Here is a 15,929-nt window from a genome sequence, read left to right as displayed (position 1 = left end):
AATTCACGGTCGAATTTATCATAACACATCATCATTGTTCCCTGCAGAAAATAAAACTGCAAAGTATGACCAATTATATTTTCTTGATTCGGAACAGGCTTTGAATGAACGATTTATAAACAATGAAGGTAAAGGTCTAGATAAGCGTATTCTGAGAAATTTGGATAAGCTCATACGGTCCGTAAATGTTTATGCTCAGTTTCTAAAAATGTTGAAAGATGTTTATGAAAGTCAAAGAGAAAACATGGTAGGAAATTATCCAAAACTGACTTTGTGGATTACAGGAAACCGTGATACATTTCAAACAAGACGGTATAATGTACCAAGTGCAAATGAGGTTGCTGTAATTTTTTGTGGAGATGATGGTGAACCACCTACTAATAGAGATATTTGTATACACACAGAACCTGGGAAGCTTGAACGTATTAATCCATTGAGTGAAAATGTCAATCCCATGACATACCCTCTACTCTTTCCTCACTTAGAGAAGGGTTGGAACACAGATATAAAACATTGCGTTGGTAATAGAAATGTGACTCTGTTACAGTACTATTCCTATCGATCATCAGTTAGAGAAGGTTTTAATCAGGTGTTGTGTGCCGGAAAATTAACACAACAATATATTGTTGATGCGTATGTGAAAGTTGAAGGTAACCGATTGGAGTTCATCAGAAAGAATAAGGAGAAGCTACGTGTTGAATTATACAGTGGCTTGATGGATTACATTAGTAATGAATGTAACATGAGGGGTGTACCTGCAGGACGAATTTTCATTCTACCTTCTGCATTCCAAGGAAGCAAACGCTCATACCAAGCACGATATCAGGATGCCATGGCTGCTGTGCGAAAGTTTGGAAAACTAGATCTTTTCATTACCATGACATGTAACCCATTGTGGGATGATATTCAAAGGAACATAGAGAAATTTCAAAAAGCTCATGATCGTCCTGATATGGTTGCACGAGTCTTTCACATGAAAGTTAAAGAATTATTGGATGATGTTCTGAATAAACACATTCTTGGTACTATTATAACAATGGTAATGGTTATTGAATTTCAGAAAAGAGGACTACCACATGCACACATACTATTGACATTGGCAGATGAGGACAAACTTCATGATGGAGATGATATTGATAAAGTTGTTTGTGCAGAAATACAAGACCCTGTAAATCAACCCGGATTACATAGAATAGTAAGATCAAATATGATTCATGGACCGTGGGGTACATTGAATGAAGCATCCCCATGTATGACTGAGGGACATTGCGAATATAAGTATCCCAAACAGTTCAGTAATGACAGTGTAGTTAATGTTGATTGTTATCCATTGTATAGGAGGAGAGATGATAATAGACACATAGATATTCTAAAGAAAGATGGTTCTTTGAAATACAGAGTGGACAATAGATGGGTCGTTCCTTACAATCCTCATTTACTTCTGAAATACAATTGCCATATCAACGTTGAGATTTGTTCAACAGTGAAATGTGTGAAGTATTTATACAAATATGTATACAAGGGGCATGATTGTGCAAATGTAGAAATTACACGAGAAGGAAATAGAGTCATGGATTGGGATGAAATTAAAATGTTTCTTGACACTAGATATGTTAGTGCTCTTGAGGCTGTTTGGAGGCTTTTTCAATTTAAAATGCACGATTAATCTCACCATGTCATCACATTAGCTGTTCATCTTCCAGAAATGCAACCTGTGTATTTTCAAGCTCGCAATGAAGAAGTAACACTTGAGAGAGCCGCTCGAAGAAATACTACTCTGACCGCTTTCTTTAAATTGAATGTAAGAGATGAAAATGCAAGGAAGTGCCTTTATACAGAGATTCCTGAATATTACGTGTTTTACAATGGTGAATGGAAGCAAAGACAAAGAGGTGAAAATAGAATTGTGATTCGTATGTACACTGTGAGTCCAATGGAAAGTGAAAAATTTCACCTACGGCTTTTGCTGCTGCATGTGAAAGGACCTCGTAATTTCAATGAGCTGAAGACTGTGGATGGAGTTGTTTGTGAAACATTTATAGAAGCAGCAAGGAGACGAAATCTCTTAAAAGATGATGAAGAATGGGATAGATGTATGACTGAAGCAGTTTCGTTTAGGATGCCAAAGCAGTTACGACAATTGTTAGCATTGATATTTGTATTCTGCACTCCAGTATATCCAGAGAATTTATGGAATAAGTACAAAAGTGAACTGATGGAGGACTTTTTGAAAACCTATGTAGGTGATGAAGTAGAAAATTTTGCTCTACTCGATATTGAGGACACATTGAGTTTGTATGGGAAATCATGTGCTGAATTTGGTATAAGATGTCCACGTTCTGAAGAGTGTACTTTCAATAAATTAACGAAAATAGTGGACGAAGAGCAAAATAGATGCAGAATTGCTACATTAAATGATGAGCAGAGGCATGTTTTTGAAACCATTATGAATGCTGTGGAAAATGAATCGGAGTCAAAGCGATATATCTATATTGATGGGGTGGGAGGCAGTGGTAAATCATATTTGTTTTCCACACTCATTTCTCATTTAAGGTGTATTGGCAAATCAGTTATAGCTATTGCATGGACTGGAATTGCTGCTGCATTATTAGAAGGAGGTCGCACTGTTCATTCTACTTTCAAGTTACCAGTTCCAATTGAACCATGGGCAACACCTGATCTGCGACTTTCGAGTCCACAAGCACAGCGAATTAAGGAAGCAGCTCTTATTATTTGGGACGAAGTAACTATGGCATCAAAGTTCGCTCTAGATGTAGTTGATAGATTTCTTAAAGATTTAATGAACTCACAAAGTCCCTTTGGTGGAAAGGTAATGATCCTTGGAGGTGATTTTCAACAATGTTTGCCTGTAGTGAAACATGGTTCGAAATTACAAATTATTGAGCAGTGTATTAAGAGAAGTACTTTGTGGTCTTCATTTATATGCATGAAGTTGAATGTAAACCAGAGATTGTCCTCAGAAGTATATAAATTTTCAGAATGGCTTCTTAGGTTAGGTAATGGTGAACTCAATGAGACTATATTTGGAAATGAAAGTGTTAATATTCCTGAAGATTTCATTTCTCATTCTAACATTATTGATGACATTTTCGGAACTTCAATCTCGTTACAAGATTTTAAAAAATGAGATCCCGAGTGATTTTGGCACCAACTAATGAAAATGTTGATGCTGTGAATGAGCAAATTGTAAAACGAATTGAAGGACATGAATGTGTATATTTAAGCGTGGATAGTGTTGAATGTGATGGCCCACAGGAGCAATTAAACTATCCACTAGAATTTATCAACACTTTAAATCCATCAGGATTGCCGCCTCATCGCCTTATTCTGAAAGTAGGAACAATAGTTATGCTTCTGAGGAATTTGAATACATCTCGAGGTCTTTGCAACGGCACAAGACTAGTGATAGAGAAGTTGGAAAAGAATGTTTTATTAGCTAGAATTATTACTGGCAAAAATACAGGAGACGTAGCCATTATACCAAGAATAACACTCACATCTTCATCAGCAGATTTGCCATTTGTATTTAGCAGACATCAGTTTCCTGTGAAAATAGCCTTTGCACTTACCATAAATAAAGCACAGGGACAGACGTTAGATCGTGTGGGAATTTTGTTGGCAAGACCTGTATTCACTCATGGTCAATTATATGTAGCTTTCTCTAGACGTAAGAATAAAGAGAACATCAGTGTCTACATTTCAAGTACAAAAAATCAAGGTTTCTTAGAAACAGGATGTTATACAAAAAATGTTGTCTACAGAGAAGTTTTGTTATAACAAAGAAATTCCCACAGTGAATGTTATTAACATTGGAGAATGAATCTCAAATTTATGTGTCAAATTTACCTTTCAAGGACCTACATGAGGAATATACGAAGGATTTTTGTCGAACACATGTATACAACACTGAGCAAAAAGTCACTGACAGATGAGTGCATCTTTGGGGAGATTGAGAGCTTCATAATAGAAATCCAGGATCAAGTCATACGAATTAAAAATTGTAAGTACACATTAACGGTCAGGACGTCTTTGCCCATGGATTGTTGTATATGACAATGTGATGTGCTTGCAACTAAATTGTACCCGAGTAATTGTGATAGCAGAAGCGCAAGACAATAGTCATTCGGGATATTTTTGTAATACTTCTATATTTTGGGTTTCATTGAGATCGCCTTATTGATCAACAACACCCGAGTTTCACATTTACCCAACTGTGAGTGATTGTTTTGTTTATTATGTGAGGAAAAGTGCATAATATTAAATAGCATAATTCTTTAATGTAAATAAATTTTTATTAATTTTGCATTTCTTTGTTTTTGGCATCTTTGAAAACCTTTCCAAAAGTGTGTTTGCTTGCAGTTATATGGTGTCTGTAATAATGTTAATACTTTACATAAGTTTGTGAGATAAGTGTTTGATTGTTTCATAACATATTTCGGTTTTAAATCAATACTTCAATGAAAGGTCAATTTTCAAATACTGACAAAAAAAAATAATGACATAGTACACGTATGAGTTGAGAAAGGTATATGAAAGGAACAAGTATATTTGTAATGGTTCTTTGATTTGGAAAGTGATGGCAATAATAATTTTATAGTGTTAAGATAAAAATCCTCTATAGGAATATTCCTTTTGTAAGTCCATTCGTCCTTCACTTCTTTCTGTAAAGGGACATGTACCGGTGTTTTAGGGAATGACAAGGAGATTCATGCCGAGATGTGAATGATGCGCTGTGTAGACAGCGCAGGTTCAGCTAGTTATACTCAAAAAAAGTAAACAAGATGGACCACCCAAATTTACAGTGGTATATATTTGGTTCCTTGAGAACATATACCAAATTCTGTTTTTGTCAGTTCCCAATATATAAGAGGGCAACATCAATGTATCCATGTCTTGTGAAAGGGAAAGGATCCCTAGTCATATAACCATATCAGGTAATGGTTATAAGCCTCCATATAACCATATAAGCCTCATCAAAGAGTATAAAATAGGCCAAGAATTTCCGAAATTTACAATTTTGGCAATTTTTGCCCATGAAAGGGAAGGAGATGGAAAATTTGAGCTAACAGAGGTATATACGGTGAGTCTATACTACCGTACCAAATTTTTAAATTGAACAATTTCCAAAATTTGAGGGTGGTGGTCCTCTGTACTTCTGCCAAGATTTGAGGAGGGGATAGGGCACCCCTGTCAAAATAAAGAGAGCATTGATCTTTATGACGTCATACCACATGATCAGGTCACGTGACTCCCTTAGTCCATCAGAGAAATGTTCGCCCAAATGATCCCCATACTACTACCATGCTGCCAAAGCGAGACCGCACTAGCGATGTAAAATTTCCGGAAATTTTGAACCTGCTGGTAAAAAACAGTTTTTTTCCTTTTTTCCGGAAAAATTGGAAAAATTGGGAAAATAAAAATCTTTGTATTAGGTTAGTTTTGCTAGAAATGGAACCGTTTTTTTTTCTCGAACGCCTGAAAAATGTAAGTTGAGAAATTTCAATATTGTGAATATTTAAAAAAGAAGCGTTCGAAAATAAAACTGTTGTAATTATTCTTGAAAATTAATAGTCAGCACTCATTTCCTTTATGTGGCTTTTAATCGTTTACTCCTGGTTGTGCATTAATTACAGAACTTTTACAATTGCATAGACATCTACCATCATGAAGCATTTCTGTTTTGCAACAAATAGAGCTCTTGAATGAAACTGAGTTCTTAATGTGTTCTTTGATCTGAGCGAAGTATGTTATATACCTAAAGTTTAATTAGTAAAGTAAAAAAAAAAAATATTGGACTATAATTGTGGAACAAAATCAACTAATTAAAACAATTGGAAGAATATCTCAAGTGCAAAAGTACTTCAATCTCTTGTAAGTAGTGTGAAGTGAACCATAGTTATATGTAGTTCTGTTACAAATTGTTAAATTCAATAGTAAGAATTTAATCAGCTTATTTTCATTCCACAAGTAAATTTTATTAGAATTATTGAAATCTTCAATTCAATTGAGACAAAACTCTTATTCATGTTGTACATTTTCATAGCGCTCAAGCAAACACACACACACACACACACACATATATATATATATTTGTCATTACAAAAGTTACTAATAAACATAAGACTAGTTTCCCTTTCTGCTTTCTTCCCTTTTGCCTGGCCTAGTTCTTCCTCGTTCATTGATCGCAAGAGTCATTGGTTTCTGATTAAACGAAACCATAAAGGACACGTTCTCAAGGGGTATACATCGTGAAGGTGCAAGATCGTGTAAAGAAGTACACCATATCATTGGAGACGGTCCAGCTCCATATCTTATGAAATTCCATTCTGAAGATTCATCTCCGCAGAAAAACTTTGGTAGAGCTGAATAACTACGTTCATGGCAGATTTGATTCAACGCCGCTAGCAGTTTGACAGGATTTGGTTCCAGTTGCCAACTAGCTCTAATTTCTCCAGTTACCATTCAGAAACTGAAGAACGCCGGAGAGGTACATTCGTGATTCCAGAAGACAAGGACGACACCAATCATCCAGAAGTTACACAGGCTAGTGCTCATCCTTTATTATCATAACCTAATTCTTACTCTTTCACCTCGCCTTTCAAACTAGTCACTTTTTTTCCAAAATTGAATCATTTGAATTTTATTTACATTTAAACACAATCCTATACAGCAGGACATCAGCTTTTCATCCCCGTGTTTTACATCCCTAAGTTTAATGTTTAGTACTTGTATTTTGAGCTATTAATTGATGTTCCCACCACGGTACATTAGATAGACTAGGATTTCATCAATTACATTGCTTGTTTCCTATGCTTGCTGATCAGTAAATCTAGGAAACTACCGTAAGCTGAAATATAATTTTCGGGTTGAGAATTATCAAAATTAAAATTAAGGTAGAACTTAAATACAATGTTTTGAAAGTTTTAATAGTGCAGTTCCAGTTACTTTTACTAGGCAGAAGTTGTTTTTTGAAAGCTTGGAAAAGGCAACGAACATTATTCATGGCTAGTTTTATTATTATAGACCTTCCTTCTACAGAGTAAAATGGCTGTATTTCCGAGCATTGCACAATATTTTACTACATATCTCAATTATTAATATTTTGGCACAATGTAAATTTTGGTAAATAAAGATTTTTTTTTCAATTCAGTGATCTCGAATTCACTGTAAAAACAAATTTCTTCGAAACAGTTTTGTTCCGTAATAATAACACTTATTATTGCACACATATATTCACAGAAGATAAATAGCAATGGAGCAAATACAGTTTAATGGATACTGGAATGGACAGTTTAATGGAATCATAAATGCTCTAAGATACTGAATAGTAGTATTTTTTTTCTTTTTACCAAAGCATAAAGAAAACCAACAAATGAAGTAATGGAAGAAATGATAATAACAGATTGTAAAAATACTTTTTATTTAGATACTGATTTCTTCAAAACATTTCTGTAAAATAAAGTGATATTATCGTAAGTTACACTGATTTTGCTTATGCTACCGGCGTCGGAAGGAGAAGCAGATAACACTGTAAAATACTACACTTTACAATTCCAAATCCCATGACCACCTGTAAAGAAGCACCCAAATTAAACAGGTGGTCACCTGTATTCCTGAATTTTGGTAAGTAGACAATTGAATTTCTGTCAATGCATTCTAATTTCTGTAGCTTCCATCATCGCCGTAGGCTGCTGCACCTCGGTAAGTTCCATCGTCGCCATCTAATCCAGCACCACCACGGTAGCTTCCATCTTCAATAACAGGACTTCCCCACTGAGGAACTGGTAATACTATGTTTCCTAAAGAAGCAGCCTGAGCTCTGTAACTTCCATCATCGCCATACGCTGCTGCACCTCGGTAAGTGCCGTCGTCCCCATCTAATCCAGCACCACCACGGTAGCTTCCATCTTCAATAACTGGACTTCCCCACCGAGGAACTGGTAAGACTACATTCCCCAAAGAACCAGCTTGAGCCCTGTAACTTCCATCATCGCCATAAGCTGCTGCACCTCGGTAAGTTCCATCGTCGCCATCTAATCCAGCACCGCCACGGTAACTTCCATCTTCAATAACAGGACTTCCCCACTGAGGAGCTGGTAATATTACGTTTCCTAAAGAAGCAGCTTGAGCCCTGTAACCTCCATCATCGCCATAAGCTGCAGCTCCTCGGTAAGTTCCATCATCACCATCGGGTCCAGCACCACCTCTGTAACTTCCATCATCTACGTTGGGGTTGACTACATATTGTCCTTGAGCTGCAGCAAGAGCAGCTTGTCCCCAAACACCAGGTTGTTGCACAGCCAATGCAGGAATGGGTGTGCTTCCGCAGAAAGGGTAATTAGGACATTGTGCAGGTGAGACTCCAGGTGGATATTGTGGTGATCCAGCGGTCACCAAAGTGCAGAGAAGAGCACAAATTACCTGTAAATGAGAAGTAATTAATCTTAGAATATGTATTAATTTACAAAAACCAGAAGTTCTTTTTATAAGAAAAGAAATAGTACAGATTAACTGTGGGATCAAATCTTTAGGCTACATCAACCATTTCTCTGCTACACAAGTATAATTTTACTTATAAAGAGTACAAACGTATGCCAAGTTAGGAAGATTTTTGTTGGGGTATGAAGCAGTTGCTTCCCCTTGCCTGATGCGACCCTGATTTTGATCTTGTTAGTTTTTAAACATAGTTCTATTTGGTGCACTCCTACTTCAATGTCTCCAACTTTCCTCTTTATTCCACGCTATATTAATACGGGTATAACGAACCACATCTTGTGTGGTATCTTCGAACAAACTAAAAAGTAGAAATAATTATGGCTTATTACGTAATTAATTCTGGAAATCGCATAGAATTAAACATTCACTTGTGAAAGTTTATATTAGCAAGTACTCGATCTTTTATCAAATTTAGTCAGAACCAATAAGTTAATGAAATTTAAAATTGCATTAGGTAGAGAAAGAGACAGTAACGTTACGTTAATTATCGACAATAGAACCTTTTAAAATTGAGTTTTCGTTATGAATATGATTGGGTCTGAGTATGGAGTGTTTTCCTATGACCTCGTATTAAATATTAATAGAATGCTTTTATAGATCATTGAAGCCAAAATTCAAGTGAAAATGTTTACTATAATTAGTGAAAGGTCCCAATTGCAACTGTCTGAAAGGTCATCTAAGCTCTTTAAATTCAAATTGCCTGATTATACCATTCATTACAAGTATTCTGCCAATTACAGAAACAAAAATTTCCATCCAATATGTTCTTTCACTTATTGGTTTATTTGTTTCCATGATCTTAGCTTTAATAGAATCTAAATTTCGTCCACTTCTTCCTCTGTAGGTGATTGAACTGTAAAGTGTAAAGTTAATTAGGGTTGACCAATAATGACTTGGTTTGATGAAAATACGTAGGGATATAGAAGCAGATAAAATGTATTCATTTGTTGCAATTATGTATTTCTAATTGAGATAAATATTTAAGTTGTTAAGGTATTCAGTAATTAAAGATTACTAACTAACTCTATGGCCTATAGAACCCAGAGATTCAATGCCGTGTTCACAAAAGCTCTTTACTGGCTTCTATCCTTATCCAATTAGATCCAGTTTCTACTTTGTATTCCTATATCTGCGAGATCTATCTTAATATTTTCCTCCTATCTGCGCCTAGGTCTTCCTAATGGTCATTTTACGATTGATCTTCCAGTCAAGACTTTGAAAGCGTTCCTACTTTCTTCCATTCTAACTACATGATCTACCCACCCAAGCCTCCTAGATTTGATGACCCTAACAATGTTTGGTAGATGGTATAATTTAAGATAAGGATACAGAAGTATTGGGATGGTGATACGTTTCTTGAATTGTCAATGTATTGACGCTGTATGCAAGTTATTGTAATTTATATGAAAATTAGCAATAATATTAGCGTTTAAGGAAAAAAAAAAAGATGTCTAGGAATAAGACATATACCAATTATGTATGATAGGCCTCAATGTGCTAAACAAAATGATGTAATTGAATGTAAATCATGTGTAGTTTTCGAGAGTGTGCTTAAAAGATAATTTTGATTTAATAATAGTAACAACTTCCATTTAGCATTTGATACTTGTGAGACAAACTTGTAGGATACTTGTAAGTATTTGTTTCTGATACTTGTAAGACAAACCTTAACAGCCTTAATTTGTAATACATTGACTGTCATTAGGCTCGCGCACAGAAATTTATGTTAGGGAGGCTCCGAAATTTGTGAGAATGGGTGGTTGCTTCCTTTTATGTAGTATTGAACTGGTATTATTCTACACTGGATAAAACGATAAGTAATTTTAAAGTACTGCAAACTATATTCTTATAAAAAATAAGAAAACTCAGTTGTTTTCATAAGAAAAGTGCAGACGTAATGTAAGATCAAATCTTTAAGGCATCAATAATTTCTCTCCTAGAGCAATCATAGTACTCTTAATATAGTGTAGAAATGTCTGTCGAGAAACGAAGTTTGCAGGGGGAGGTCTGGATCCGATGGGCCACCCCGGTGAATGCGCCCCTGACTGCCACAATAAAATATATTGGGCCTTATACAGAGTCGTTCTGATGCGTGATTAGTGCCATACTAAAGAGTTCGACTAACATATGTTACCTGCAGTAGTCAGGCTTTTAGTATGACACTAATCATACTCAAAATGACTCTGAATAAGGCCCATAATCTTTTCTTGTAAGTCACGGAATAGATTGCGATTTTCGTGTACAAAACTACCTTTCTATTTCAATGGAAACTGTATTTAAAAAAAAATGTTGTGTGCATGTTGTGTGCATGTGAGTTTTTTTTTCAGAGAAACACCCATCAGATTACATAAATATTACAGCATGATAGCGTGAGTCGTCTGCTCAGCATTTCTTTAAAGAAAAAACACGTATGAGTTACAATTTACGTATTTAGCTTACAATACCCCGAAATTAAAACTAGCGTGAGTTAAATATTCAACTCGTATGGCAGTTAAAGAATTAATTAAAAACCTAATATTACCCTCCTCAACAGTAAGTTTTATAGTACTTAACATTACATTCCGTAGTATTTATCTTAACAACACCCTAACCATTTTATTTTCCTCGTTTCTGCTACCCTCAGCACTCTCCTTTCCTCTTCAACATTTGTTCCAATTATTTTGTTAGTTCCTCTCATTCTAGATACCCACATCAGGTCAATTTCCCTAATATCTTGGTTTTTAACTACTTATAACACAATATTCCATGCAAATTATCTAATAAAGCCATTTGTAGTTTCTCATTCTTCGAATAACCAAACACTGTTTACTTCTTCATGAACAGCCATTTCTCCGATCTATTTTTAGTTTTACGTACTTTATCCCTTCATTAGTAATATCACATTTCGTCCTCCGAATAAGCAATAAGCGTATCTCATATTTTATTACTTGGCTATACGCAAGTTACGCCTAGGGGGGCACGGTGGATCAGTGGGAGAGCACTTACCTCTGCTGCGTGGAATCCCTGATCCAATCCCCGTCTAAGTAAATTTGTGGTGGACAACATCGTATCCGTGGATTATCTCGAGGTACTCCCGTTTCCTCCCACATTCTCATTCCACCAATTCTTCCATCATCATCATCCACTTGTCTTAATTATCCATCTCAGCTTAAAGGGCATAATCATGAGTCGTTAAACTGAAAGATTTAATTTTATTTCTTTTTTTTTTTTTTTCCAAGTTACGCCTTTTGGTAATGCGCCAAATCTGCTCTCATCCATTCGATATCTCAGGAAAGACAACTCCGTTTTTTACGATTTCTACAGCAATCGGTAGATCTTGTAAAATCATATAAGGTAGCGGTGTTAACTCAAACTCGTAGTTTGTGTGATATGCCTATTGATTATTTCAAAATAGGTGTTTAAAATTAATAACCTATTTTACTTCCTTCACCGTTAGCTTCTAAAATCTAGTGAATTTCGGCTTTTTTTCTAACTACTAAATTAATTCTTAGTATGTGGTGTTCTACAGTACCAAAATGTTCGACACTTATATATGAAAGAAAGAAAAGTAATCACTTACTAATCTGAACATAGCTGTTATCCAGTTACTGATATACACTATTGTTCCAGCAAATGATCTGCTTCTACCCAAGTGTCGACAAGGTTTTTATATAGCGATTTATTCATTATAAATTCCAAGTTGACACCTTTGGAATTTATTATGTAAAAGTGCAAATCCTCATGTACTTGAATGTTATATCCGTATACTATAGAATATTGACAATTATTATTTAATAAGAAAAAAGAAACAGGAAAAGTGAACCAAGGACAATGCTTTGAAGATTCAACTATCTCAGCTCCAGCATTGCGTATAATAATTGCTTATTAATGAAAAATGAATGTTAAGTATTTTTTTTTTTAAATTGTTTCTATGTAAACGTACATATTTGTGCAGAAATATTTGTATTAACAATAATATGAAATACCTTGAGTACTCTTCATTTTTTTCTTAAATTTACTAGTAAGAGTAACTTCCAGCCAAATGCTTACTTTTTTTATGTATTCGTTTGATGTTTCAGACTTCCAAATTTTGCTTCTCGTATGTATGGGGGGAAGTCTTATAGAACGAAACTGTACGTCCACACGCTCCTTCATCTAACAGTTGACATATTTTAAGTTGATGCAAATAAAATGTCCGTTTTAAAATATCCAGTGGGGAACTCACCTCAGCAACACAACACAGGGATGGACTAAGGTCACACGCCTGACGTCACAAACTCTGTATATGTCCAGTAAATAGGTTGGGGTAACCAGATAGTCAGAAGATAATTCGTTGTTGAATAAGATCTATGAAAGTGGAGCAAGGAGAACACTCAATTAGGAGTCAGTTTTCTTTATGAATTCAAACTAGGACATTATGCACAGGAAGAAGAGAAAAATATTAACAATTGACTTGAATCAGAAAAAGCAAATGAACGCACCACTCATCATGGATTTGTCAAATTTCGTTCCGATGACACAGCATTGCAAAATAAACCCCAAGGGCACCGACTAGCATTATGTTGAGATGAACTCCTCAGGAATACCGTGGAACCAAACCCCTCAAGAAATGTTTGTGCCATTATATACGAGTTACACATACACAATACTGAGTTAGAAGTACACGATAATGAGTTAGGCGTACACAATACTGAGTTAGACGTTCACGATATGGCTCCGTACAATCGATAATGTGATAAAGTTGGCCTCACGAGTATCACACGAATTAACACCGACTATCGTCTTTTTAAGGTGTGCAATTCTTATAGTGTAAGAAATAATCGAGAAAGTTCCCTGTATTCAATTGTTACTTCAGATGAAAAATGAATCTGATATGGCAATCGTAATAGTCAAAATAGTGGTTGGATCGTGATCAACGTTTAGAACGGTTTCCTGAACACCTAGGTGGTATTCCTGGTCTGGTAGTCTTTCTCAGGTGAGATGCAACTATTACTGTGGGTCTTTACAGTGTCCAACTCCATGAAATGCATCACAAACTTGTCCGTAAATATCCAGTAATGTTCAACAGACATGATGTCATCATGTTGGACGCCAATGCTGTCGCGCAAAGGACGGCACAGACTCTCCTTGAGTTATAGTATGAAAGTCTTCCTCACCGACCGTATTCCCCTGAGGTCTCTCCCATTGACTACCACCTCTTCCGGTATCTCAATCATTTCTTGAGAGGAAAGGCTTTCCCTGATGATCAGGCTGTTCAATGTAGATTAAGAACTCCTTCGTATCTCAGAGTCCATATCTTTTTTTTGCCACGGAATCCAATATTTTGCTGAACTATAACGAAAGTGTAGTAGCGGCGACTATTTTGATTAACGAACTTTTATATAGTTTTCATTACTTTGGTCTTTGTAAATGATGCATCTGGAGCGGACAAGTCATGCACCCTAAGCTAATATTAGAGCACAAATGATAAAATTTAGTGACAGATTATAAATATAAAGGATATCTAATAAATAACGCAACTTTTAAAATGGCTACCATTTCTGTTCTCATAAGTTGGCAGCACTGAACGTTACACTATCTTCATCTATTGTCTTTGAGGTTACTTAGTAGTCATGGAGTGCCGAATAGTACATGATCGTCATCTGTTTTCTGGACGGGTAGTCATGGAGCGTTTCATGACGGACCAGCGAAAACGAAACAGTGATGTCATAGTGAAAACTTATTACAAATGTGACGAATGTTGTGCGAAGACCGTTGAATGTTTCGCGATGACGATCATGCGATATTCGGTACTCTGTGACTAATAACCACAAAGGTAGCAGATAAAGGTGTAGCGTTCAGTGCTGCCAACTTACTAGAAGAGGAATGGCGGGCAGTTCAAAAGTTGTGTTCTTTATGGGATATACTTTATATCTTCATATCCGTCGGAAGAATCAGCTTCATATCCGTCTTTCAGAAGTGATAGACGTGGCTCTTACAGTATCAATGTTGAATGCCCAGAGAGCAAAATACAATAAGAGATAGCGAGGTATAATTTTGTATTGATTAAATATCTAAACAGTAAATTCCATCTCCGCATCTATTTCCGTGTGCTTAGATTTTCCCGGGTTTCTCCAGTTTCCTTCCACTTTCTTCATTCCATCATTTCACTTACTTCTTATCATCATCGTCTCCTTTAGCCCGTGGGATGTAAAACTCCTTTTCCTTTTCCACATTTATTCCTCCTCTTCTGGAAGGGACATCGTAGTGTAGCGTAGTCTAGCGTAGTTGGCTGTCACGTCTGTGTGGTTTAGGGTTACGTTCCCGGCCGATGCTTCCCAATTTTCGGCATCCCTCCATCCGGTATCGTGAGGCAAACTGGGGAATCACGTGAATAAACGACGTGATGACCACCAGGTATAGGAATCTGCTGATTCGCCTGTTAGAAATAGAGCGATGCAGCGCGCTAACCACGTGTCCGTCGGTAGGCTCGACGTAGTTCAACCGTTCGCTAACAGTTTGGCGTTGGAGCAGCTCAAGGCCACAAAGGACTGTTACACTAGGTGGTTTTGTTTAATTTCTCTTCTGAAACCTTATAGAGCAAACATTTCTGGTTAGAATATAGGATTCACATAGACCAAAAAGGAATAGAGATATTGTAATTTATTTTCGATATGGGTTAAGATTACGAAGAATACGTTATCCTATAGCATTATTGTCAAGTTTATAAAGGAAAAAAGAAGTAGTTTTGCATTTTTATGTTTTACACTCACTCATTTCAGTTTGTTTAACTCAGTGATATTTATCGACTGGCACACTCATGTCCAAAATTATTGTCGCAGGTCTATAAATGTGTTGTTGTAGGAATATAATTTGATAACGAATTCGCCCGGTATTTCTCATAATGTTAGTATGTGTATAATCGGCAAAGGCATGTATGTGGAAAATTTCATGTAAAAAGAGCAGTAAATAACAAGAATAAAACGAAAATAAAACTTTCTTGTCTCTTTAGCAACATTTTGTTTTACTCATTATAATTTTCATATTTATAATTCTTTTCCTATGAAACTTACCACAAATATACGCACATTTCCCGATTATACACATAGTATCAGTATTAAAAGTACCCTGCAAAATCATTATCAAATTATATTCTTACAAGAAGACAGTTATAGATATGCGACAATTACTGTGGACACGAGTGTACATGTCTCAACTTTGGACAAATTTTTTCTCGTTAAGCGTTAGTAATAATTTGAAATTATCAAATCTGAAACTTTATTCCAAGTCATCACAGAAACATTAGGAACCAATTAAATATACGTAGAATCATTGAAAGATCTGCGGCTACTCAAATAGGCCTTCAATCTTCTTTTATTTTGACAGTAAAGCTTCTACAAGTGGGTGTGAAGCAAAAGTGATTACTAGCAATAATTTCATCACCAAAAAATGTT

The 15,929-nt window shown here is 35.8% G+C and overlaps 3 protein-coding genes across 3 annotated transcripts; all 3 read left to right on the top strand.

Annotated features, from left to right (window-relative positions):
• The first annotated feature begins 208 nt into the window (after positions 1-208).
• Positions 209-1,666, top strand: LOC145667574 (uncharacterized). The gene has a single exon (XM_081735044.1). It carries the CDS (start codon positions 209-211, stop codon positions 1,664-1,666), a length of 1,458 nt encoding a protein of 485 aa, XP_081591170.1.
• A 39-nt stretch (positions 1,667-1,705) lies between these two features.
• On the top strand, positions 1,706-3,148 carry LOC145667573 (uncharacterized). Its single transcript, XM_081735043.1, has one exon. The coding sequence runs from the start codon at positions 1,706-1,708 to the stop codon at positions 3,146-3,148; it is 1,443 nt and encodes a 480-aa protein (XP_081591169.1).
• On the top strand, positions 3,145-3,798 carry LOC145667572 (ATP-dependent DNA helicase PIF1-like). The gene has a single exon (XM_081735042.1). The coding sequence runs from the start codon at positions 3,145-3,147 to the stop codon at positions 3,796-3,798; it is 654 nt and encodes a 217-aa protein (XP_081591168.1).
• The last annotated feature ends 12,131 nt before the right edge of the window (positions 3,799-15,929 follow it).

Source organism: Thermobia domestica, chromosome 13 (assembly GCF_964235325.1).
Source record: "Thermobia domestica chromosome 13, izTheDome1.hap1.1, whole genome shotgun sequence".
NCBI lineage: Eukaryota > Metazoa > Arthropoda > Insecta > Zygentoma > Lepismatidae > Thermobia > Thermobia domestica.
The sequence above is the reverse complement of the archived record's forward strand: the minus strand, read 5'-3'. Positions and strand labels throughout refer to the sequence as shown.

What these genes read in the sequence shown, in the direction of transcription:
- LOC145667574 (XM_081735044.1), top strand. Translation starts at nt 209, where the DNA reads ATGTTGAAAGATGTTTATGAAAGTCAAAGAGAAAACATGGTAGGAAAT.
- LOC145667572 (XM_081735042.1), top strand. Translation starts at nt 3,145, where the DNA reads ATGAGATCCCGAGTGATTTTGGCACCAACTAATGAAAATGTTGATGCT.
- LOC145667573 (XM_081735043.1), top strand. Translation starts at nt 1,706, where the DNA reads ATGCAACCTGTGTATTTTCAAGCTCGCAATGAAGAAGTAACACTTGAG.